The sequence below is a fragment of the Mesoplodon bidens genome (genome assembly GCF_964165515.1).
Source record: "Mesoplodon bidens genome assembly, chromosome: 18".
NCBI lineage: Eukaryota > Metazoa > Chordata > Mammalia > Artiodactyla > Ziphiidae > Mesoplodon > Mesoplodon bidens.
This window is the reverse complement of record NC_138175.1, coordinates 13,318,419-13,342,889: the sequence shown is the minus strand read 5'-3', so window position 1 is coordinate 13,342,889 and position 24,471 is coordinate 13,318,419. Positions and strand designations below refer to the sequence as shown.

General features: G+C 42.8%; 1 protein-coding gene across 1 annotated transcript in view; it reads left to right on the top strand.

Annotated features, from left to right (window-relative positions):
* The first annotated feature begins 1,807 nt into the window (after positions 1-1,807).
* The window catches only part of ZNRF1 (zinc and ring finger 1), a 101,597-nt gene continuing 78,933 nt past the window's right edge, over positions 1,808-24,471 (top strand). The window contains exon 1 of the mRNA XM_081217255.1: positions 1,808-2,864. Within this exon, the coding sequence (XP_081073381.1) occupies positions 2,441-2,864 (424 nt within the window). The 5' untranslated portion in view covers positions 1,808-2,440. The remainder of the gene's footprint in view (positions 2,865-24,471) is intronic.

The following is a 24,471-nucleotide window of genomic DNA, read 5'->3' as shown; positions in this document are numbered from 1 at the left end:
CAGCACTTTATTCTTTTTATGGCTGAATAACAGTCCATTGTATGGATATACCACATTCGGTTTATCCATTCATCAGTTGATGGACATTTAGGTTAGTGTTTCTTCTGAAGCCCTATGAGAACAAGACTCTATATGTCTTTCTCACCATCGTATCCTAGAACTTAGTGCAGTGCCTGGCACTTACTAGAAATTCATATTTTTGGAATTCCCTGGTGGTCCAGTGGTTAGGACACCGTGCTTTCACTGCCGGAGCCCAGGTTTGATCCCTGGTTGGGGAACTAAGATCCCACAAGCTGTGCCACGCAGCAAAAAAAAAAAATTCATATTTTGTTTAACATTAAAAAAAAAGTGTTGAATGAATAGGAAAATCAAAAGCTAGTTAGATGGTTACAATACCTATTGATTATATATTTATCTCCCCAATAGACATCTGTCAAGGGATCTAGTATCCTCTTTTCTGCATGGTACTGAAATACCCCACTTCTTTCTTCAGGGAGGAAATTGGGTTAAAGTTAAACTTTCTTGTTTTTCTTCACATCACGTATTTGGATTTTAGGTGTATACAACTTCCCCATTTAGGCACTTACAGATAACTTCTTGGGTATTAAAACATTTTGTTTTTGCTACATCATTTCTCATACAGAAATCTCAACTTCCTTCGGCAGGGCTTTTTGCTCACTGCCTCCCCTGCCCTCAAAAGCACTCCATGATTGCACATAACCTTCCTCCTGTTTCTTTCCAAGCTGGTCACACTGGGACAATCAATACCTGTGACAGATCAACCTTTCTTTCTTTTGGTTTTAATATTTCTTTACACCCTGTTTTGGCTCCTTGATTTGGAAGTATCTGGAAGACATTTAGGGCAAGGAAGTCAGGCCAGGAACTGGGTGATGCTCATAGCCAGCACTCAGCACTTGAAAAATAGTTGTTGAACCAATGAATGGATGAACGAATGATGAATCAGTGAGTGTGAATATGTGAGAGACACATATTGCAAAATGCAGACTTGGTCAGCAAATATTTATTGAGTACCTACTGTGTCGCAGGCCCTGTGGTCCATGCCAGGATAAATGGTAAACAAAACAGGGGTCCCGCCTTGGACTAGGGAGTTTCTAAAATCACTAGTTCTAGCTGTATTATTCCATTTCCATGTCTATATCTTTTCACTTTTTATCGTACACCTATGATTTTCAGGATTACATTTTAGCTAAGAAATCTACCCATTTGCTTAGCCCAAAATAGGAAGTTCTGATCTACTTTCAGCAAAATCTGGAGTCACAAGTGCCCCAGTGAAAAGTAACCCCCAAAAAACTAAAAATCCCCCAAATGCTAAGCTTCCTGATTTTAGGGGTTCTAGGATGGGGAACCTCCGATAGAACGGACAGCACGTCCACCAGAGGGCGCTGCGGGGGCAAATTTGTGCCGGGAGGGGAGCTTGACCAGTGACCCTCAAAGCCAGGTAGGCGTCTAGAGTAATTTTAATTCTTCCCTGCGTTTCCTTCCCACCCCTCGAACCATGGTCGCCCCTCCCCCCCATAGGTGGTTCCCCTCTGAATCATCCGCTACTTTCAGGGGCTTAAAGAGCGCTTGCTTGGAAAGGCGCCTTGCTTCTGTTCCTGACGCCGCATGGCTCAGGCCACTCAGTTTCCAGGCGGGTCGGGGCGGGCTAGGTGGGTGGGTGGGACCTCTCGGGCGTCAGCAGCCCGGCGCTGCAGGGGCCGCGAAGGGGTTAACCCGGCGGGGGGGGAGGGGGCGCGGGCGGCGCCTGCGCTCTGCCTCTCTCCATTGTCTCCACGGCGGCGAGGAGCGCCGGCGAGCGCAGCCCGGGACCGAGCAGGGCGGTGCGGCTGGCGGGGCAGGCGGCGGCGACGGCTGCGGCTGAAGCGAGAGCGCTACGCCACGCGACCGCGGCTTCCCGAGCTCCGCCTGGCTGCCCAGCGCCGCAGCCCGCCCGAGGCCTGGAGGGGTCCGGGTCGCCGTCCATGGTCGCGGCGACCTGAGGCGGGGGACGCGCCCGGTGCCCCCAGCCCTCCTCCGCCTCCTGCTGTCGGGCGGGCGGCCTCCTCGGGCGCCTCCCTGCGCCCGCCCGCCCGCTCGCCCGCCGCCTCCCTCCCTCCTTCCTTGCAGCTCCCCCGGCTTTCGGGGGCCCGGGGGCGGCCTGTGGCGCGCCGAGCCCGCGCCGGACTGCGCCTCTTTGGACCTTGAGGGGAAACATGCGTTTGGCTTGGATCGTTTTAAATTCTTAGTTTGGGATCCCCGCTCGCCTGCCTCTTCCGCCCGCGGGTTTTCTTTTCTTTTTTTCTTTTTTTTCCTTTTTTCTTTCCCGGTCTCCTTTTTTGACTTCCTCCCCCTTTATGCTCGCCCAGCCCTCCCCCCGCTGCTGAGAAGTGGGGGAGGGTCTCGGCCTCCAGGTTCCCGCCCCACCGGGGCCCGGGCGAGCATGGGGGGCAAGCAGAGCACGGCGGCCCGCTCCCGGGGCCCTTTCCCAGGGGTCTCCACCGATGACAGCGCCGTGCCCCCGCCGGGAGGGGCGCCCCACTTTGGGCACTACCGGGCGGGCGGCGGGGCCATGGGGCTGCGCAGCCGCTCGGTCAGTTCGGTGGCGGGCATGGGCATGGACCCCAGCACGGCCGGGGGGGTGCCCTTTGGCCTCTACACCCCCGCCTCCCGGGGGACCGGCGACTCCGAGAGGGCGCCCGGCGGCGGAGGGTCGGCGTCCGACTCCACCTATGCCCACGGCAATGGTTACCAGGAGACGGGCGGCGGTCACCATAGAGACGGGATGCTGTACCTGGGCTCCCGAGCCTCGCTGGCGGATGCTCTACCTCTGCACATCGCACCCAGGTGGTTCAGCTCGCACAGTGGTGAGTCCGCGGTTGGTGGGGGCCTCAGAGGGTGGAGTGCAAGCGAGGGCGCGCCGGGGCGCCCCACACCTTCGCGCGTGTGCGAAGATTTGGAGGTGGAGTGCGCAACCTGGATCTGTCTGCCTTCCCCTTGGTTCCCGAAGCCAGGGGATGAATGGGATACCCACCCTCTAGAAAAGAGGCTTTCTGAGAGGCTGCGGAGCCGGGCGTATTAGGGCTTCAGGTGTTGGTTCACTTATGGATGCCTATTGAAGTCTGATTCACTGGCATCCCCATTCTCAGGTCTTGTCTGGCTTATAGCAAGTCGGCCTCGATGCTTTCTTTCTGCAACTGCTGCATTGTGCTTGCCTCACCGGTAACAGAGAGAGAAGGATCCAATTTGACCAAGCGGTGTCTCCTAAACAAAGGGTGTGAAAAAATTGGGGCCAAGTGGTGTTTGGATTAGGGCTCTTGCTCTTGCTGGGAGAGACGGGTGCCCAGTTTTGCCACCCTGCTGGAAATCTGTTTGAATTGTTTAAAGTGGAGCGGCTGTCAGGCTGCTGTCATAGACAGGTGTGGCCTGCTGGATGGAGGGCCCAGCCGGGAGCCTCCCTGGGAGGCTTTGCAGGACCAGGGCTCTAGTTACCCGTGCTGCATGCAGTAGTCTTGGCTCAATGACTCTTACATCCCTCCATCTTTTTTCTTCCCCTCCATGCTAAGTGCTTGGTCTTCTGGGTATTCTGCATCTTTTTTTAACCAAGAGGTGGCATTTTATTGCCTGGCTGTTGGCACATGTCAGGGGGAAAGGAGGATTCAAAGAACCTGGATGAATTCATTTTGTGAACTTCTGGTGACAGGTCAGCGAAAAGCTGGAGGAGGATTTCCCAGGCTCTAACAGGCAGGGCAGAAAAGGCACTGCTCGGTGCTTCTGGAGGAAAACAGGTCTGTCTGCTTAGCTAACCTGAGAAGCCAGGTTAGGCTTCTAGAAAATTGGTCAGAAGGGGTGTGGGGCCGCTATTTGCTAATTGGCAAGTTGCAGTGAAGAAGTTAACATATTCATACTCCTTTGGGAGACTTCAGAAAATTTAGATATTGTGTAGAAGAAAGATTGCTTTATGGAGGATTTATTTGTTGGATCACTGTTCTAGCTATTGTGAAATAGGGTAGACTTTTTTTGTATCTCTATTTCTGAAAACAGTGTTAATTTTTTTTTCAATTCTTTAAAATAATTGTGAAATAATTTTTAGGGAGAATTAGTGACTAATTTAGGGCAACATTTGAAAGTGGCTTTTAATTGCTAGGATGGAATTTTAATCCCTGAACAGACCTCTAGATATCATTGGAGCTTCTCTGACCTGCATGCATCCAACTCTGCCCTGAATGAGATGCAAGGCATGACTACCTTTGGTACTTTTAGACATTTGATCAGGTTTAGACATCTTTTTTTTTTAAAACATTTTCATTAGAGTATAATTGCTTTACAATGGTGTGTCATTTTCTGCTTTATAACAAAGTGAATCAGTTATACATATACATATGTCCCCATATCTCTTCCCTCTTGCATCTCCCTCCCTTAGACATCTTGAACTTAATAATATGTCTTATAAAATTTGGTCCAGAAGGAGTCAGGTGTATTTTTGAGATGATTGTAGTTAAGTTTTTAAAAGAACTGTCATTAGTGTCTGATTTTAAACTGAAGAGTACTATAAGGAGGTTCTCAAAAAGCGCAAGTAGAAATTTTGTGTTGCAAAAATGTAATCTTATAGAGGTTTCTCTGGAGAAGGAGTTCCCTTGCTTAAATTTCTTGTCTGTCTCTTACTAGAAACATCTTTTTCCTTATTCCACCACCAAGTTCCATGCTGGAGCTATGAGCTTAAAATTGGATTCCAAAACAGACTCCTCAGCTATAAAACCTCAAGTTTTTTTGAATCTAGTTGTAGTGAGGTTAGGAAGAGCCACTGAACCAGGGACTACGGGAAAAGTTGGAGCATATTAATCCCTTGAGGGATTAATATTAAAATGGGGGGGCGCTGTTAATATTTTGGGTAATATAGTTGTTATAGGACCATCCTGTCCTTTTGTGGGACATTGAACATACCTGGCCCTGCCCACTCAATACTCCCACAAATTTCAAAGTGCTCTTGGTGGGGGCGGAGTATCGCCTGATTGAGAACCACTTCCTTAGGGATTTGTTGTTTTATTCAAATAAAGTAATTAGTTTTTCCTGTGCAGCTCATTTGAGAGGAACTTTGATATTTCCGCTCTTCTGCAATGGTGGTTCTATCTCACCTTCTGCAACAGGCCACAGGCTCTTCCTTCCAGGACATCCCCTTCCTCTCTTGTTTGTTGCTGTAAGAAGAGAAATTTTGGAGCCTTGGGGAGGGTCCCAGCAGTTTTCACTCTTATGTCTTAAGAGTAGAAGAGTGAGGATTTCAGTGCGCAGTTGACTGGGTGCCTGGAAGTTGATGTGATGTCGTTGCTTGTGTTTTCAAGGTGCTTTTGGAACTCTTCATGGGCGCAGAAAAGAGCTGTCAGTGAAATAAGTGGGGGAGTTCAGTGAGCTAGAGGCTTCCTCAAAGGGAGCGAGCTGATGTTATGTCAGGAGGTAGAATACTGGGGTCTCAGCTCCTCCTTGGAGAAGCTGTGACCTTGGAAGAGACACCTCACCTCTCTTGAGCCTTGTCTTTGTTATTTTTAAAATACAAATACAGCCAGCCTGTAAAATTTAAAATACAAATACAGCCAGCCTGTAAAAGTTGCTCCCCAAATGCTGCGAGGATACACACAGTCACATTTGCCTTCTCTGGGCTGTGACCCTTGCACGCCCTATTTCCTTTGCCTGGAATGCTTTTCCTTCCATTCCGCACAGGGATAGCCTTTTATGATCCCTTAGGGCTCAACTTAAATTTCTCCTTAGAGACCGCTCTTAAAAATTGGCTCCCTCAGTCTCTCCAGTCACTCACCTGTTATGTTAATAGCACTTAACACATTGTATTTATCCATTTACTCTTTCTGTTTAAGTTGACTAAATTTTAAGCTCCATGAGAGGAAGACTGTGCCTCTTGATCACTGTTGTAACTCCTGCACTCCATGTGCCAGGCACAAATATTTGTTGAGTGAATGAATTAGAGTGCCGTATGTTCATCGGCTCATTTAATCATCACTATAACTCTAGGAGGTAAAATGTTTTAATTCCCATTTTACAGGTGAAGAAACTGAGGTGTAAAGGGAGGTTAAGGAACCTACACAAGGCCAGATAGCTAATAGGTGGCAGAGTTGGGATTGAAATGCAGGTCTGCCGGCATCAGAATCCACCTGGTCTCTTAGCCATTACCCTCTACTGCCTCTCAACCTAAAACATGAGAAAGCTGGATAGTGTCGTGGAAATTGCACTGCTCGCGTGTCAGAGGGCTAGGCTCCTCTCCCGGTTGGGCTGCCAGTTAACTGCCTGCCTTGTGACCTTGTGCAAGTGAGTCATTTAGCCTCAGAGTCACCATTTCTCCACCTGTAAGATGGAGATAATACCTGTTCTGCTTACCTTGCCAGGTCGCTGTTGTGGTCTCATGAGATGGTGTTTCCAAAAACCAAATAACATAGAAATGGGAAGTGGTGTTCTTACAGGGACACTTCTAGAGTTCTCTGCCTTCTTTCATCTCCTCAGAAGTTGCTGGACAGAGAGATTTACGATTGTGTGAACTCTGTCCCCAAAACGGAAGCTAGTGCTGTCTACTGAAATCTGACCTGTATCGAGGGGGCCGTCCGTAATAAGAATGCCACTTGAGAAGAGCTGCTTTACAGAATCCGAGTAGAGTCCCTTCTTTTCCACATAAAATGCGTTTTGCTATAAGGTGTTTAACTCCTAATGGTTGGGTGGTATTCTGGAGGTCTGGTCATCCATTTGTAGTCCTGTTTATCTCCGAATATAGATTTCTAGATGTGGGGGAAAAAACATAGAGGCTCTACCGTGTCAGAAGGAAGAGGTTGCCTGTTTCCTGGGCCCTAATATAAAATGGCTGGTCATTGAGGTTTCCCTCCAACTTCTTAGTCAGTTGCGTGTATACACGTGCATGTGCAGAAAACTAAACTGTTCTCTGTTGTTACCAAGCCATCAACAGGGGCTGATAGATGGTGACTTTTTTGTAAGTCTTTGAACGTGCCAGCAGGATGTCTCATGGGTTCTATTTTGCTGCCACTCTAGGGTTCTCAAGTGATTTAATTTTCTCTGTTCTTAAATAATTAGGGAGAGTTGCCAATTCCATCAGAGTGGATCAGAAAGCCTCTTTGTGTCTCACTGTAGGTGTGCTACATGTAATGGTCCTTTCCATAGTTTCTGGAAAAGGAAAAGCTTTCTGTGGCCTCCAAATAGCATGATGGGTCCCTGCCCTGCAGAAGTTTTATTCTTTTTTTTTTTTTTCTTTTTTTTTTTTTTATTTTTGCGGTATGCGGGCCTCTCACTGCTGTGGCCTCTTACGTTGCAGAGCACAGGCTCTGGATGCGCAGGCTCAGCGGCCATGGCTCATGGGCCCAGCCGCTCCATGGCATGTGGGATCCTCCCGGACCGGGGCACAAACCCGCGTCCCCTGCATCGGCAGGCGGACTCTCAACCACTGCGCCACCAGGGAAGCCCAAAAGTTTTATTCTTAATGAAGACTGGGTTTTCTTGGAAGACTTTTTAAAAAGCAGAGTTTTTTAGCTCTATTACCATGAGGGCTTATTTTCTATAAAAGAAAAAAAAAGTTCCCTTGAGGAGAAGATCATTTCTTGAAGGTCACAGTTAATTCTCCCTCACTGGGGTTTGAAAGGTGTTGCAAGAAACAGTGGTTTCACTCTTAAAGTGTGTGTTTTATGGGATGTGTACATTTTGCCATTAAACAAAGACACACCCCAAATAGGTCACAAGGAATACTCTCTGAGCCAAGCCACTCTTTACCAGAAATGCAGCTCCAGTTCCTTTTGGGGAAAGGAACATGCTTTGTATTTTACAGATGTGACATTCAACCCAAGCTTATTGGGCACTTACATTTTAGCAAACCCAATTTTAAAACTAAACTTCAATTTTGACAGTTTCAAAATTGGAAAAAAGTCATAGGGAAGTGGTGGTAACTTAAGCTCTTGGTCTTGCTCTTACCAACCCTTAAGTAGGGGGTGTTTTTAATGACTGGGTCACTGAGGTTGAGGTACCAAAATCTTGAAGTTAGTCCAAAACCTAAATCCTATTCCCCATCTTTTAGAATGATGGATGTGTACAAATTTCCATTTGTTTCTTTTCCAAGCTTTGCCATGGCCTTGTCTCAGTCAAATGGTTCCTAGTGATTACGGTGGGTGTAGGCTTGAGTGTGAGAATGGACTTCGTACAGACCTGGCAGGTTTCACCTCTGAATCTTATTTTATCATAAGAACTCAGGTTTATCCTTGAAACAAACAGTTGGGTTCCTGATTTTGATAGGCTAAATGGATGAGGGGTGAATAACCTGAAGACCAACCCTCAAGTGTGAAGGAAATTAAGAACCAGGTTTAATCTGAAAGCCGCAGCTGCGGTACTTTGTAGGTTGATGAGACTGTTTACCTTGAGATCTCCCTCGAGTTGTTGGAATTGAGAGTACAGCCTTCCTCTGTTGGGAGTAAAGAAAAAAAAATGTCATGAAGAACCTAGGGGTAAAACAGGAATAAAGACACAGACCTACTTGAGAATGGACTTGAGGATATGGGGAGGGGGAAGGGTAAGCTGTGACAAAGCGAGAGAGAGAGAGAGAGAGAGAGAGAGAGAGAGAGAGAGAGAGAGAGAGGCATGGACATACATACACTACCAAACGTAAGGTAGATAGATAGTGGGAAGCAGCCGCATAGCACAGGGAGATCAGCTCCGTGCTTTGTGACCGCCTGGAGGGGTGGGATAGGGAGGGTGGGATAGGGAGGGTGGGAGGGAGGGAGACGCAAGAAGGAAGGGATATGGGAACAGATGTATATGTATAACTGATTCACTTAGTTATAAAGCAGAAACTAATACACCATTGTGAAGCAATTATACTCCAATAAAGTTGTAAAAAATAATAAATAAAAATAAATCAACTATACTCCAATAAATTTTTTTTTAAAAAGAGAAAAAAAAAAAAAAAAAAGAGGAAGGAGGAATTCGCTGTGCCCCGTAAAGTAAGAGGAGGCATGGTAAGAATTTATGGTGCACTCCCGGATCTGTAAGGAGAAGGAGGCAGATGGAGACAAGAGCTCTCCTGATCTCTGTAAATGGTTCAAAGGGTTTTCAAGCTTGACTCTGCCCAGTATTGTCTAGGGTCTCATTAACAATGCAGAGGACAGGACCCCACTCCCAGAGTTCAGTAGAATCTGAATTTGTAACAAATGATTCTACAAAGGTAGTCAGAATACCGTCTATATCTGAAGTGCACCCCTACCATGGATTTAACTTTTCTCTCTATAAACAGAGAGAAAGAACTCTGAATTCTTTTCTCATGCGTTCATTAGCATCACTTTCAGTATCACTAAACTAGTCAGATATTTCCCAGGCAGAATCCATACAAATCTTCTTTTCTATCACTCCCAGAGGGTAGATCCACCCAGCAAGAGCATTGTTCATTCTTTGGCTGTTTTCTTTTACATGGTACGAAGCATTTTTCTCCTACAGATAGGCCTGAGCCAATCTGCCTTGGTCCCGAGTTGCTCCGAACAGAAGGTAGTTGTGGCAGTGTCCCCTATCCTTGTGCTACAGAAGGGCTTCCTGAGTTACATCCTCTTTCTTATATCCCCAGCTGGGCACCTAGACAAGTACAAGATCTCAGGATGAATCCAGACTTTAAAGTGGACAAAATACCGTTTTTTGTTTGTTTGTTTGTTTGTTTGTTTGTTTAGCTGACTGAAAGTATGAGACTTTGTGTGTGTGTGTGTAGATCTGTTGAGCTAAGATATTCATTTATTCAACTGAGATTGAGTGCTTCCAGTATACCCGGACCTGTGCTCGGTGCTGGGAATGTATACTTATTATGAAGGTGATTGGCATTACTTTGTTCTTTCTAAGAATTTTTGCTTCCTCACTCCTTTAAGAGAAAGTCCGAATATTGCAGCTTGTGGAAGATTTTACCTTCTTCATCAGTTCCTCTGTTGAATAAACAAATTCAGGCGCTTGTCCCTGAGGCTGCTACACGGATGATCTCCTCTCTGCTCTTCACTCACGTTATTCCTTGTTAACTAAATCCTCTATCTGGGTTGGGGCAGGTGATCTTTTCTTTGTGGTTCCAGTCAAGTGCCTGGTAAGAAGAAATTCCTCATATGTGCCAATATAAATGGTCCTCTTATCTTCTCAATGAAAATATCAAAAGAAAAACTTTTTTTTCATGATCTTTGACTTCAGTATCTTAGTCATCCCTAGAGCCACTTTTCTTTCTGGTCACTGAACACTGTTTTCTAGAAGCCTGATCCACCACCTTTTAACCCCATCTCTGTGAAATTTATCACAGGACAAAATGTACGTAAGGAAATGTAAGAGTTTTCCTTCTTGGTCTTGCGTTTGTCTCTGAGCTTCACGACATTGACACTTTAGTGCTGTTTTAAGTAATTTTTTCTTTTTTTTTTTTTTTTTTTTTTTTTTGCGGTACGTGGGCTTCTCACTGCTGTGGCCTCTCCCGCCGCGGAGCACAGGCTCCGGACGCGCAGGCTCAGCGGCCATGGTTCACAGGCCCAGCCGCTCTGCGGCATGTGGGATCCTCCCGGACCGGGGCACGAACGCGTGTCCCCCGCATCGGCAGGCGGACTCTCAACCACTGTGCCACCAGGGAAGCCCTTAAGTAATTTTTAAAGCTTTGTTTATGATAGGCAGCAGTAGTGACTGAAATGTCATTTTGCCCCTGGAATAATTATTAAATCTGTGTTATAGTTGAGTATTTTTTTGCCCAAAGTACAGAATTTAGGGAAATGTTCCGTGCTGAAAGACTTTATGCAGACTTTGGCTGTAAGGTGATACCTTACTCTCTGAAGGATAATCTTTGGAGAAACCCCTCGTTACCTTTCGGCATATGTGGTCCTTTTGGTCTTGGTGAATTAGACTTGGCATAGCATGGCTCCAGCTTGCTTGTTGGTAGTACTTTCAGCCCTCTACAAAGTGTAATTAAATAAGCCATGCTTCAAAAGGAGTTGTTCTGAAATTAGTCACCTCTGTACTGTACAGTATCTTTTAAGGTCAAAGTTGATTTATTATGTGTGGGAGAAACTTAAATCTAGAGTCATCCAGATGATCTGAGACAGAGGTAGGAGGAGAATGCAGGACTGAGACTCCAAGACTCTGGGCAGCTTGGTCATTTTGCCCATATTTCTCCAGTCTCTGGAGATCTTTTCATTTGTTTCCCTCTCAAATACCACCCGCCCCGCCCCCCCACACTGAGAAGGTGCTTTTCCTTAGAGAAAAACGAAGAAATATTAAGTCTCTTTTACCTTGATGCCTGCTTAAGTACTCCAGCAATCCTACAGGGATTTGAGGGAGCCCTTGGGATTCCAGCCTAAACCAATGAAGTACTTGGTCTACCATAAATACAAGTGAGCTTTCTGTAATATTGGTCTATTCTGTTTAGATCATACATACTTTTAATGCCCCCAGAGACACAGCACCATCTAAGTCAGCTTTTCAAAGAAACTTTGTGGTAACACTGCCCACTACCGTAATAAGCATTATGAAGTATAACACATATTATTAGATTTCCTTAATCCTGGTCAGAAATGGCTAACACATTCATAACTATTGCAGCCAGCCCTGGCGAACTCTGGTAAGTCCAAGGCCTGTGCCCAGGGCTGGCTTTCAAGTTAGCTGCCTTCCATCTTAATATCTGATGAGCCCAGTCTTGTTGGCTGCGTTTAATGCATCCATTTCCTACCTCCTCTCAGCCCAGAGGCCAAATGCAACGTAAAAGGATAGTGAATCTAAGCATCTCCAGCGTTTTGAGGTATAGGAATCTCCTATGAAATGACAGACCTTTGAGAAATAGTATTATGAGCTGTTCTGTTTTTGCTGTGACTTTGGAAAACCTTTGGATTCTTCTACTGAACATTTGTTTGAAAAAAAAATCTTTTTAATGAAACAGTGTGAGTCAGCAAGCAGCCACTCCTTCTCATAATAGCATTTCTCACCAGGGGAATTTTGGGTAGCTTTTGGAGGAGGGTTTTGAGTAGGTTGTGGAAGATAAATCCCTCGGTTGAACATAACCAAAGGCTGCCATATCAGAACTCTGGTGCTTTCCGTGCTGACAGCAAGCCCTGAATTCAAAGTGCAGGACAGCAGAATAGAATGGGGAGGGCTGTGCTCAGTGAAGTGTCGCAGTAGCGTGACCAACGAGACTGGAGTTTCAGCGTTCAAACTCAGTTCATTAAAACACTATTGTAGTGTAAAAGGATCATGAAATGGAGGCCCTGGGTCAGAGGCCCCGAGGCCATTTACAAGAACAACATCATATTTCTGTTTTAAGGGATGGCTGCAGGCCTAATGATGAGAATATAAGAGCCACGAGTGTGCCTCCTTTTTCCATATTGTGAAATGGTGGCATGGTGCTTGGCACTGACTGGGGGACTACCTCACATAGAGAGGATTCTACAGAGTCTGTGCTCTGAAGAATTTAGGTCTAATAAAGCACTTAGAATGATACCCAAAGTGAACAGTTCACCCAGTGTCTTTATAGGATGGTGAAAAGGGCATGCTGGAGATACTTAAGAGTTTAGAACAAGCCAGGATTATAATACCAACATCCAAAATGCTTGTCCTCTGGGTTTCCCTGGTGGCTCAGTGGTTAAGAATCTGCCTGCCAATGCAGGGGAACACGGGTTCGAGCCCTGGCCCGGGAAGATCCCACATGCTGCAGAGCAGCTAACCCTGTGAGCCACAGCTCCTGAGCCTGCGTGTCACAACTACTGAAGCTTGCGCACCTGGAGCCCGTGCTCTGCAACAAGAGAAGCCACTGCAGTGAGAAGGCCGCGCACTGCAACGAAGAGTAGCCCCCGCTCACCGCAACTAGAGAAAGCCGGCGCGCAGCAACGAAGACGCCACGCAGCCAAAAAAAAAAAAAGCCTGTCCTCAGCCTCTCTGCCCGCCAGAACCTGAGTTTTCACTGTTTCCAACTTCAGTGACTTAAGTACTTCTTAGGTCCTCATGTCTGAGCCACGTCTTACGTAAGCTACAGACAGAGGAAAGTCTAAAAGGTTATTACAACTGTTGAGATTTGCTTTCCTTTGGAAAGTCATAGTTGTCTCCATTCCGTGTTTTCCTGGCTTTGTACTTTTCTTCAAAGCCTCTTACCAGTTCCAAGTCTCTAGAGCTCAATAAAGGGGAACAGGAAGCCAGCGTTTGATGCCTAAGAGCCAGCAATAACTAAGAGAAAAAGGCAGAAGTATGGAACTGGGAGGGGGCGTTCTGGGCCTTGAAGGTATCCAGGTCTCTAGGATTATAGATACATCCTGCAGAGATGACTTTAACCAACTTCTTCAAACAAGAAAAAAGAAGTAGGAACCTCTGTTCTGAGGGGACAAATTTCTCTTAGGTTATATAGTGGAGGCTCAACATGTTTAATTGATGGCATAATTACAAAGTATCTTTTGCATGAGGAGTTCAAAACAATTAAGAAAAAAGTGATTATCACTTTTATAAAAGAGCAGGAATAACTTTCCTCTCTTTTCCCTGAGGGTCCCCAGGGTACATCTTGTCATGGGATCCAAGCTGGATCCTGACCCTTCCTTTTCCTGTCCATTTACATTTATTAGATGAACTCTATAAAGTTTCAGTCCTGTGACTGTAAGATGGAAGGGTCACAGGGGTTTGTGCTATTTCAATTTTGGTTTCACTTGCACATTTTAGGAAATCACATAGTGGTGTGACTCTGAATAGGAGTTCTTGTCTCTTGGAATCTTTTCAAAAAAGGAACTATTTCAGGCATGCAAAAGAGATAATGTACTTACCTACCAAGCAGATTAATATTGGGCTGGCCAAAAAGTTCATTCAGGTTTTCCCATAACATCTTATAAATAGGACATTGCAGATGTAATTGTATGGACCTCGCTCAATTCCTATTTTTCTCCTTCCCTTCCCAAAAGTAACCACTGCCCTGACTCTCCTGTTGATCATCCTGTATGTGTTCATACTTTTCACTGCCTGTTTCTATCCAAAACAGTATTTAACTTATATAAACTTTATAATGTCTCTATCCTTTCATATCTCTGTCTGTAGATATAACTCAAAATGGATTTGAGGTCTGTAAATCCATTGTACTGTTTGCTGCTATAACACATTCATTTTTGCTGCTCCACTCTATTGTAAGAATATACCACAGATATCACCATTTATCAATCCATTCTCATCAGTGGATATTAAAGTTATTTTCAGTTACTTCGAGAATGTTTTGCTGTTTCCTTGTATACTTGAATGAGAGTTTTTCTAGAGTACATCCTTAGTCTTGAGATAGCTGGGTCACAGGCTCATATATATACCTTCAACTCTTGATTAAATATTGCCCAGTAGGTTGCCAGTGTGCTTGTACCAATTTATACTCCCCAAATAGCATATTTTCACTTGTTACATGTTCTTGCAAAACCTTGATATTGTCATACTTGAATTTTTGGTAAGTTCTGGTGAGTGTGAAATGGTATATCATTGTGATTTTTGTTATTTATATACTTGATATAACACATATTTACATATAATTAATCTACTAATGTATATTTAATCATCATTCTTGTTCATGTCTTTTATCCATGTTTATATTGGATGGTTCATCCTTTTCTTACTAGTTTGTATGAATTTGTGTTTTTGTTCATTTTGTTTCCAGATATACATCTGTATATCCCAGTTTGTGGGCTATCTCTTTATTCTCCTTGCGATTTCTTACGGTTAACTTACCTTTAATATAATTGAATATTCCAGTGTTTTTCCTAATGGCTTGTGCATTTTGTGTCCTAAGAAAGATTTTTCTTTCCCTGAGGTCGTAAAGATTATTGCCTTATATTTTCTTCTAAAAGTTTTAAAATTTTGCCTTTCATATTTGAGTCCTTAATCTATGGAGGATTAAATTGTTTGAATGGAGTAAGATAAGGATGTATTTTCCTTCTTCCATATGAATAACCAGCTCTCCCAGCATCAAGTGAGGAATGATAAAGTCTTTTCCTACTGATTTGCAAAGCTGTCTCTATCAAGTTTCAAGATACCTCTATCAAAATATCAAGTTTCCTTCCAGGCATGGATTTGTTCCTGGGCTTTTTGTTCTGTTCCATTGGTCAAGTTGTCTATCCTTGTGCTAATACTTTCTTAATTACTATAGTTTTGTCTTGCCATGTAGAAGGGCAAATCCTTTCATATTGTTATTTATTCTCTTTCAAAGCTGTGTTGTCTAAATAAAGCTTTCTAGGGACAAATAAGGGAATCCAGATAGAATCAACAAGATGAAGTACAGAGTACCAGGAACTGCTCTGTTTATAGCTGTTATTCTTAATGACAGGACATCTGGCAAACCGACCCTAATGGACAGTTTCACATTTTTCCCCCTACTATATTGCACAAACAGTAACATTTCCGCATGTCTTTGTATTGCAAACAGCAGAATAAACAGTTCTGTATGTTACAGATAACAACAATAAAACAACAGAAACTGCTTAGCTATTTTTGCCGCTTTTTGCTTCCAGATAAATTTAAAAATCAGCTTTGTCAACTTCTATGGGGGAAAAACTGTTAGGATATTTACTGGAGTTTTATGTTGAGTTTATCAATTGCCATCTTTATAAAATTGGGTCTACCCATGAACCTGATGGGAAAGGACTTACAGATGTAAGAATAAAATTTTTTTACATTTTAAAAAACTTTGAAATAATTTCAGACTTACAGTATAGTTGCAAAAAATGCAAAATACATACTGCATTTCCATTAGCCAGAATCTTCAAATGTTACTAAAAAGACATAAATAGTTGAATGTCCATTAAGTTCTTAACTCTGCAAAGCAGCTTAAAGTCTTAATAAATAAAACATCTCAAGTCTGAGGAAGCTACATTGACCTGTTCTTAGGAATGGGAAAGCCACATGAACTTGGAGTGACATGGTATCTGAAGAGTGGCTAGGCCTAATATGGAGATCTGCTTTCTTCAGAGTTGGTCTGTATCCTTATGTGATTCGAAATAGATCAAGTCCCAAGCTCTGCCCCACGGTGTGTGCTGTGATCTCATCTGATGGAAGAGGGGCTTCTTGCCCTTCAATTGAGAGTCTCAGACAGCTGGAGCCTGGGTAATTCAGGTCAAGTCTGCCTCAGTATCACCTGAGAATGTCTTCTGGAGGCTTGGCTTGGCTGAGCCAGAGGTGCCTGCATAGGAGGTGCCTGCCGTGAGACACTCCTTCTTGGAAGGCAGCTATGCTCACCAGTATACCACTTACACACACGAGAAACCCCGTCTTAGGAGAGGCAGTGTGGGGTAGTGGTTAAGGTTAAGTGAGGCTTAGAATAATTGTATCTATCATACAGTACTGTTGTATCAATTAAATGAGCTTATAGGCATATCCACATCACTCAAAACATTGTCCAGCAGATAGTAAGTGATCAGTGAAAGTAACTTCTTGTTATTATTTAATGTCTCTGGGTAAAGCTTAGTAATTATCTAAAGATCTTGAATCTTTTTTGTTAGATTTACCCCTGGGTACCTTATAGTTTTTTGGTTTATGCTGTAAATAGTATTTTTTAAATTTTTTATAATTATTTCAGGTTTCTGGTATATTCAGCAGACTTGTTGAACTCTTATAGGTCTAATAGTTTTAATGGAAAGCATCTACAGAGAAAATCCAAGAGAATCACATTGGTAAATAATGACTGTTTTGTTTCTTCTTTTCTAATTCTCTTGTGTGTCACTCCTCTTTCTTACCTTAGGATTGCTGGCAATTTCCTCTGGCAAAAAGTTTATTTGAATCTATAACCATGGGCATCCTTGTTTTCCTCCTATTAAAGGAAGTGCTTCTTGCATTGGAAGCATTGTTTATGTTTTCGGTGGATAGCCTTTATTTCCTTCTATTCTTAATTTGTTAAATTAAATATCACAAATGGTTATTTTATCAAAATTTCCCTTGCATTTATTCACATCGTCTTTCTCCTTTAATTCGTTACTGAGGTGAATTGTATCAATAGATTTTGTAGTGTTAAACTATCCTTATATTCTTTAAATAAACCCTACTTGGTTGTGATGTGTTCTATTTTTATACATTGCTAGATTTAATATGTTAATATTAATACTTGGGATTAATACTTGGGATTTCTGCATATGTTATAAAATTTCACTCAATTTTTATACTATCTTTTTCTTGCTATTAAGATTAATGTAACTTTTTATAAGGCAGTTAGGAGTATATGTTCAGTTTTTTCTTGAAGAGTTTGTATAAAGGTGTATTAGAGTTCTGGCTGCAAACAGATGGCACACTCAGAGAGGTAATTGAATCAAATTTAATTGAACAGACAGTTTACAAACGTGTGGGCAGGATTAAAGGAACTAACAGTGGATGGTGAAGCACCTGGAGACTGGCCACAGTGGGAAGCTCTTATAACACCTAGATCTGAAGTGCATGGGGAGGGAGCCATTACCAAACATGATGAGAACTGTAGCCCTGGGAGTGATGTCCCACAGAACTGTGGACTTACATAGGAGAAAGGAACCACTGCCATACCATGGCAAAGCGCAGAGAGCACCAGATAATAAGTACCCCCAGTCTCTCTATCATCTTGTCCTCTGGTTTCTTGATTCCCATTGGCCAAACGCAACAGAAGTTTGGGAGGCAATGAAACCGTGTCCAGACTTGTTAGTCTTCTGGAGAGAAGGCTAACAGAGGAAAGTGGATCTGGAGGAAACAGATAAAGGCAAAGGAAATATCTGTATTTTGAATGCTTGGTGGACCTTACATGTAGAATTCTCCTGTAAAACTCTCTGGACCTAGGACTTTTTTTGTTGAGTAGGCTTTTAGCTAATGATTCAAGTTCTTCAGTGTTACTGGCCTGTTCAGGTTTTCTATTCTTGTGTTATATATTTCAAGACAGCCTCTGTGTCTATCTCTATATTATGTCCCCCTTTTCATTCCTAATATTATTTGTATGTTTTCTTTTTATTCTTGATAAGTCTTGCCAGACCTATTTTTTATTATTTTATTTTCAAAGGAGCAGCTTTCGGTTTTGTCCATTGCCTCCCCTCTGCCTTCCACATTTCATTGCTTTATACTCTTAACTGTATTTTATCTTTCCTTCTACTTTCATTGGGCTTACTGTTAATGCTTTTCTAACTTCTTAAATGTACCCTATGCTCATTTACTTTTTAATCTCCTTTTCTTTTTATTTATTTATTTGGTTGCACCAGGTCTTAGTTGCAGCGGGCAGCCTCCTTAGTTTTGGCATGCAAACTCTTAGTTGTGGCATGCATGTGGGATCTGACCAGGGATCAAACCCGGGCCTCCTGCATTGGGAGCGTGGAGTCTTAACCACTGCACCACCAGGGAAGTCCCTAATCTCCTTTTCTAATATAGTCATTTAAGGCTCTAGAATTTTCCTTTGAGCACTTCTTTAACTGGGTCCCATAATATTTTTTAATATTTATTTATTTATTATTATTATTTTTTTTGGCTGCGTTGGGTATTAGTCGCGGCACACAGGATCTTTCATTGCGGCGTGCAGGCTCTTTGTTGTGGCGCATGGGCTCCTCTCTAGTTGTGGCATATGGGCTTAGTTGCCCCGCAGCATATTGGATCTTAGTTCCCTGGCCAGGGATCGAACTGGTGTCCCTTGCATTGCAGGATGGATTCTTAACCACTGGACCACTAGGGAAGTCCCTGGGTCCCATAATTTTTGATCTGTAGTGTTTCCTTTATTATTCATTTCTAGGTATTTTCTACTTCTTAGTATTTCTTTGATTCGTGAGTTATTTATAAGTATATTTTAAAATTTCCAAAAAATTTTAAGTTGACCTCTAACATGATTGCATTATAGTCACAGAGCAGTCTCTATAATCCTGATTGTTTGGTTTTTATTGATGCTTGATTTGTGGCACACTGCATGGTCAGTTTCAATAAATATTTCATTCATGCTTGAGAAGATTGTGTTCTGATTGTTGGGTGAAATTTGATTCTGATATCCTTAGATCAAGCTTATCAGTTGTGTTGTTCAAATCTTCCTTATCTTACTAAATTTTGGTATTCTTGATCTACCAGTTCCTGAGAGAACTATGTTAAACTCTCTCTGACTGGCTTCACCAACTTCACTTTATAATTTTGTCAAATTTGCTGTGTGTAGTTTGAACTTTTCTCAAATATATAGTTGTTTAGAATTGTTTATGTCCTTCTGGAGAATTGCTTTTGTAGAGCACATCTTTATCTCTAATAATACTTTTTTCTTTGGTCTATTTTCTTTGGTATTAATGCCAGCTTTCTTTTTGTAACTATTTGCTGGTATCTTTTCCTGTCCTTTTATTTTCAGTCCCTGTGTCCTAATGTCTTAGATGTGTCTCCTGTAAATGACAGATAGTTGGGGGTTTTTTCAACCTAATCTGAGACTTTTTTTTTTTTTTTTTTTGTGGTGCGCGGGCCTCTCACTGTTGTGGCCTCTCCCGTTGCGAAGCACAGGCTCCGGACGCGCAGGCTCAGCGGCCATGACTCATGGGCCTAGCCGCTCTGCAGCATGTGGGATCTTCCCGGACCGGGGCACGAACCTGTGTCCCCTGCATCGGCAGGCGGACTCTCAACCGCTGCGCCACCAGGGAAGCCCCCCGCAACCTAATCTGAGACTTTTAATTTGCAAGTTTAATCCATTAAAAAATATTTATTTATTTAGGCTGTGCTGGGTCTTAGTTGTGGCATGTGGGATCTTTAGTCGTGGCATGCGGGCTCTTAGTTGTGATATGCAAACTCTTAGCTGCGGCATGCGGGATCTAGTCCCCAACCAGGGATCGAACCCGGGCCCCCTGCATTGGGAGAGTGGAGTCTTACCCACTGGACCACCAGAGAAGTCCCAAATCCATTTAAAAAGTATTCTGAATACCACTATATGTTAATTTAATATCTAATTAGTATAAAATATATTATTATTTAATATCTTATTAAATATATTGTTATTTAATATGTTGTTTTGTGTTATGTACCATATGTTTTGTTTGCATTTTTCTCCTTTCCTGCCTTCTGTTAGATAACGTGGGTTTTCTTTATCACCATCTGGAAGCTTTCAATTCTTTTAGAGTCTACTCTTAAATTTTTGGCTTGCATACTTGAAAAAAAATCTAATGTTAAATCAGTATCTCTACTCTCTTCCCAAATAAAAAAGAACCCACAGTTTGTCTTACACACTGTTGAGATTCAGTATTCATTTTTTTTTTTTTTTTTTTTTGTCTGCTTTGGGTCTTCGTTGCTGTGCGCGGGCTTTCTCTAGTTGCAGTGAGCAGGGGCTACTCTTCCTTGCAGTGTGTGGGCTTCTCATTGCCGTGGGGGTGGGCTTCTCATTGCAGTGGCTTCTCTTGTTGTGGGCTCTAGGTGCATGGACTTCAGTAGTTGCAGCATGCGGGCTCAGTAGTTGCAGCATGCGGGCCCTAGAGCGTGCGGGCTTCAGTAGTTGTGGTACATGAGCTCAGTAATTGCGGTGCGCAGGCTCTAGGGCATGCAGGCTCAGTAGTTGTGGCTCACAGGCTCTGGAGCACAAGCTCAGTAGTTGTGGCACACATGCTTAGTTGCTCCGTGGCATGTGGGATCTTCCTGGACCAGGGTTCAAACCCGTGTCCCTGCAGTGGCAGGTGGATTCTTAACCACTGCACCACCAGGGAAGTCCCAAGATTCAGTATTCTAATTCCACTTCGTTTTTGTACTCTAGAATTAGTTGTTACTGTTCTTATTTGATAAAGTCTGCTTGTTTGGAGTCACCCACCTGCTTAGCAAATTCTTTGCCTACTGTTCCTTCTTTCATCGTACTTCATCCTTCTGAGTTAAATTTCCTTCTTCCAGAGGTAGGTGTTAAGTTTTTTTTCAGTGAGAATTTATTAAGCATAAACACTTTTTTTTTGCCTGCAAATTAAAAAAGTGTTTTTATTTGCTGTAACTTTTTTTTTTTTTTTTGCGGTACACAGGCCTCTCACTGTTGTGGCCTCTCCCGTTGCGGAGTACAGGCTCCGGACGTGCAGGCTTAGAGGCCAGGGCTCATGGGCCTAGCCGCTCCATGGCATGTGGGATCTTCCTGGACCGGGGCACGAACCCATGTCCCCTGCATCAGCAGGCGGACTCTCAACCACTGTGCCACCAGGGAAGCCCTGCTGTAACTATTGAATGATAATTTAGCTGGGTATAGAAATCCGGGTTGGCAGTTATTTTTTTCTCAGCAGTTGGACAAAGTTATTCCATTTCATTCTCTTTTGGCATCTGATATTGTAATTAAGAAGTCTGATTCTCAGCTCTTACAGTTAATTTGTTTTTTCTATTAGCTGCTTTATAATCTTTTCCTCTTCTTTTTTAGAAAAATTATTTATTTATTTATTTATTTATTATTTGGCTGCGCCAGGTCTTAGTTGCGGCATGTGGGATCTTCATTGCCGAGTGCGGGATCTTTGTTGTGGCATGTGGGATCTCTAGTTGTGGCATGTGGGTTAGTTGAGGCATGCAGAATCTTTAGTTGCAACATGCAGGCTCTTAGTTGCAGCATGAAGGATCTAGTTCCCTGACCAGGGATCGAACGTGGGCCCCCTGCATTGGGAGTGTGGAGTCTTAACTGCTGGACCACTAGGGTCCCTATAATCTTTGCTTTGTTCATGGTATTCTGCAAATTTACTGTTGTGCTGTGTGTTCAGGGTTTGATTTATTTTTATTTTTCTTGCTTGCTATATGTCCTTGAATCTGAGAGTTCATGTCTTTCAAAGAAGCTGAGAAATTCTCAGCCGTGTATCCCTTCAAGTTTTGCCTTTGTTTTATTCTCTCCCATCTTTCCTTTTGGGAATCTTAGAAGTCATGTATTGGATCTTTTTCTTCTATCCTTCATGTTTCTTAAACAGTTCCATATTTTCTAACTCTTTCTTTCTGTGTGCTGCACTCTTGGTAATTTCCTATCTCTACCTTTCAGTACAGTAATTCTTTCTTCACCTGTTTTTTAACCTGTTCATTGAGTTTTATGTTTCATTGAACTACATTTTAAATTCCTTGTGGGTTGTTTACTTTTTACCTTCAATTGTGTAAAAAAATTTTTAAATGAGTAAGTCACCTTACCTTCATGGTTTGTTTTTCTCTTTGGGAAAGTAAGTGGGGTTGGCTAGCTGCTTTCTGTTCTCTTTCTGCTCAGAAATTCCGTAAAGCCCTATCACTGGCATTGTACTGTGGAGCAAAGAAGCACTATGAACAGGGAAGCAGGAAGCTGTAAACCCATCATCATTTTGTTCTCTACTCCCAGAGGAAGAGCAGCTCCTGAGTCATATAGGGAAATCTTTGAGCACTGTACCTCTTGGGGGCTCACAGCTGTGGCAAGGATCTGTTTCTATGGCAACAGAAGACTTAACTCTTCCTCTGTACTCAGGATATGCAGAGGCAAGTTCCAGGATAAACTTTTAGAGCTTTCCATTTTCCAGGGAGCCTGGATTTATTCTCTTTCTTCTGTCCTATATAGTAGCACTATGCAGTATAGTAGCCACTAGCCACCTGTGGCTATTTAAATTACAATTAATTAAAATGTAAAACTTCCTTTGAGTCACACTAGCCATATTTCAAGTGCTCAGTGGCCACAAATTGCTAGTGACTACTATAATTGGACAGCACAGATATAGAACATTTCCATCATTGCAGAAAGGTCTATCGGACTGTGCTGTTCTGAAGTCTTCCATAGTATTCTCACAGTAGACAGAGAATTGGTAAATGTGTAGCTTCAGAAAATAGATCAAGTGAACCTATTGATAACCAGAAACTCGAAGGCTTTCTTTAGAGTTATCACCATTCGGTACTATCTATATGTGGGAAGAATTCAGAGAGGGTGTTGCATCTGAGAATGATTTACGGGATGAAATGGTAAACCCAAGCCTACTTGTCTTACCTGTAGTTTGAAACCATGGGAAGAGGGTAAGTAGAAAGGTGAATGAACCTGATGTTGAGTAAACTTTGGGGAACATGGAGAAAAATTACTGCATGGGTCTATTGATTTTATGCAATTGTGATTAAACTGAGAATAGGGAGGATGGGTTTGTGAGTGACTGGAGATAACCAGCTCAAGGTCTTATTACTTGAAATATGACTCAGGTTGGAAACTCCTTGTAGTGAAATCATCTTTCTCCACCCCCTTAAATTGCCATCTCATTCTCCTTTGAGTTGCAGTAGAACAGTTAAAGATTCTCAAGAGAAGAAAAGAGGTACCTTTTTCCTCCAACCCCCCTCCCCCAACATATACACACCCACACCTTCTTCAAATTTAGCAACATTTCACAGTGACTGGACTCAAGATAGACCAAAAATAGAACAATGTGGGTCATACCAGCCTGGCCCCTACAGGTTGTGAAGAGAAGGAAGAGCCAGTGACCCCAACCTTGTTCTTTGCCTATGACAAAGAACTGCTAAAAAAACGTACTTCACTCTTTATTATGGAGCTCTACATGGACTCAGAATCCTTCTCAACACAGTACTTGGGTCCCCAAGTCAGACTAACTAGCTGAAGTTGGCATGCGAGACTAAACCTGTTTACTGTTCTTTGTTAGGGATTTGAGGTTTGGAGTTTGCTGTTATGCAAAGGGACATTGTTCTCGTTGATTGCAGAGTACCATTATGAACCAAATATGGTAGTTGAGGAAGTTTGGTGGGTTTTTTTTCTAATTCTATCTGGAGTATTCATGGCTCATGGTATAGAGTAGGTACCTAAATAAAAGTTGTTCAATGAAGATACACATGAAAAAGGAAGTTAATTCTAGAGGTGAAGATAAAGGTAATTTTTATGAGAAAGTATCCATTACTTATTAGTTCATCCTGGTGGAATTTGTAGGGTTGGCAAAGCTAGCTTGGAGTTGACTTTCTGGAAGAAATTAATCCAAAAGGAAAAGATGGCTTGTAAGACGACTGGGAAGGATTTAGAAAGAATTCAGAGGCAGCATTTGTAGAAGAAAAAAGAAGAAACTGTAAAAGAGAAAAATGTCCTATAGCAGGTGAAAAGTTGGAAAGGGCGAACTAATAGATGCTCTGCAGAAACAAGAGAAGTTAACAGACCTTTGTGGTTTCCAGATTAACAGTTTTTTGTTTTTCAAGTAAATCTGGAAGCATGGATTCTTTCTGGGTTTTTTTTCCTGATCACAGAAATAATCAGAATATTCATTGTAAAGATTTCAAACATTGATGTATTGATAGAAAGCAAAAGTTCCCCATAATTCCTTTGGTATGTATTTCTCCAGATTTTTGCCCCCGCGGATTAGTAGATATGTTTAAAACAGTAGAAATCACATTCTGCTTATCTCGTTTCGCAACCTCTATCTTTTATTTAATGTTTTCTTCATTGTTCCATGTCACTCCATGTGCATGTGTCGATTTTATTTTGTTTTTGTGTCTGTTGTTATCTCCAGAAACTTGTACCTGCGAGGGGGGACCTATTCAGAGCAAATCCCCCCCGCCCACCTCCCAGCCATTGTGCCTGTTTGGGTGAAC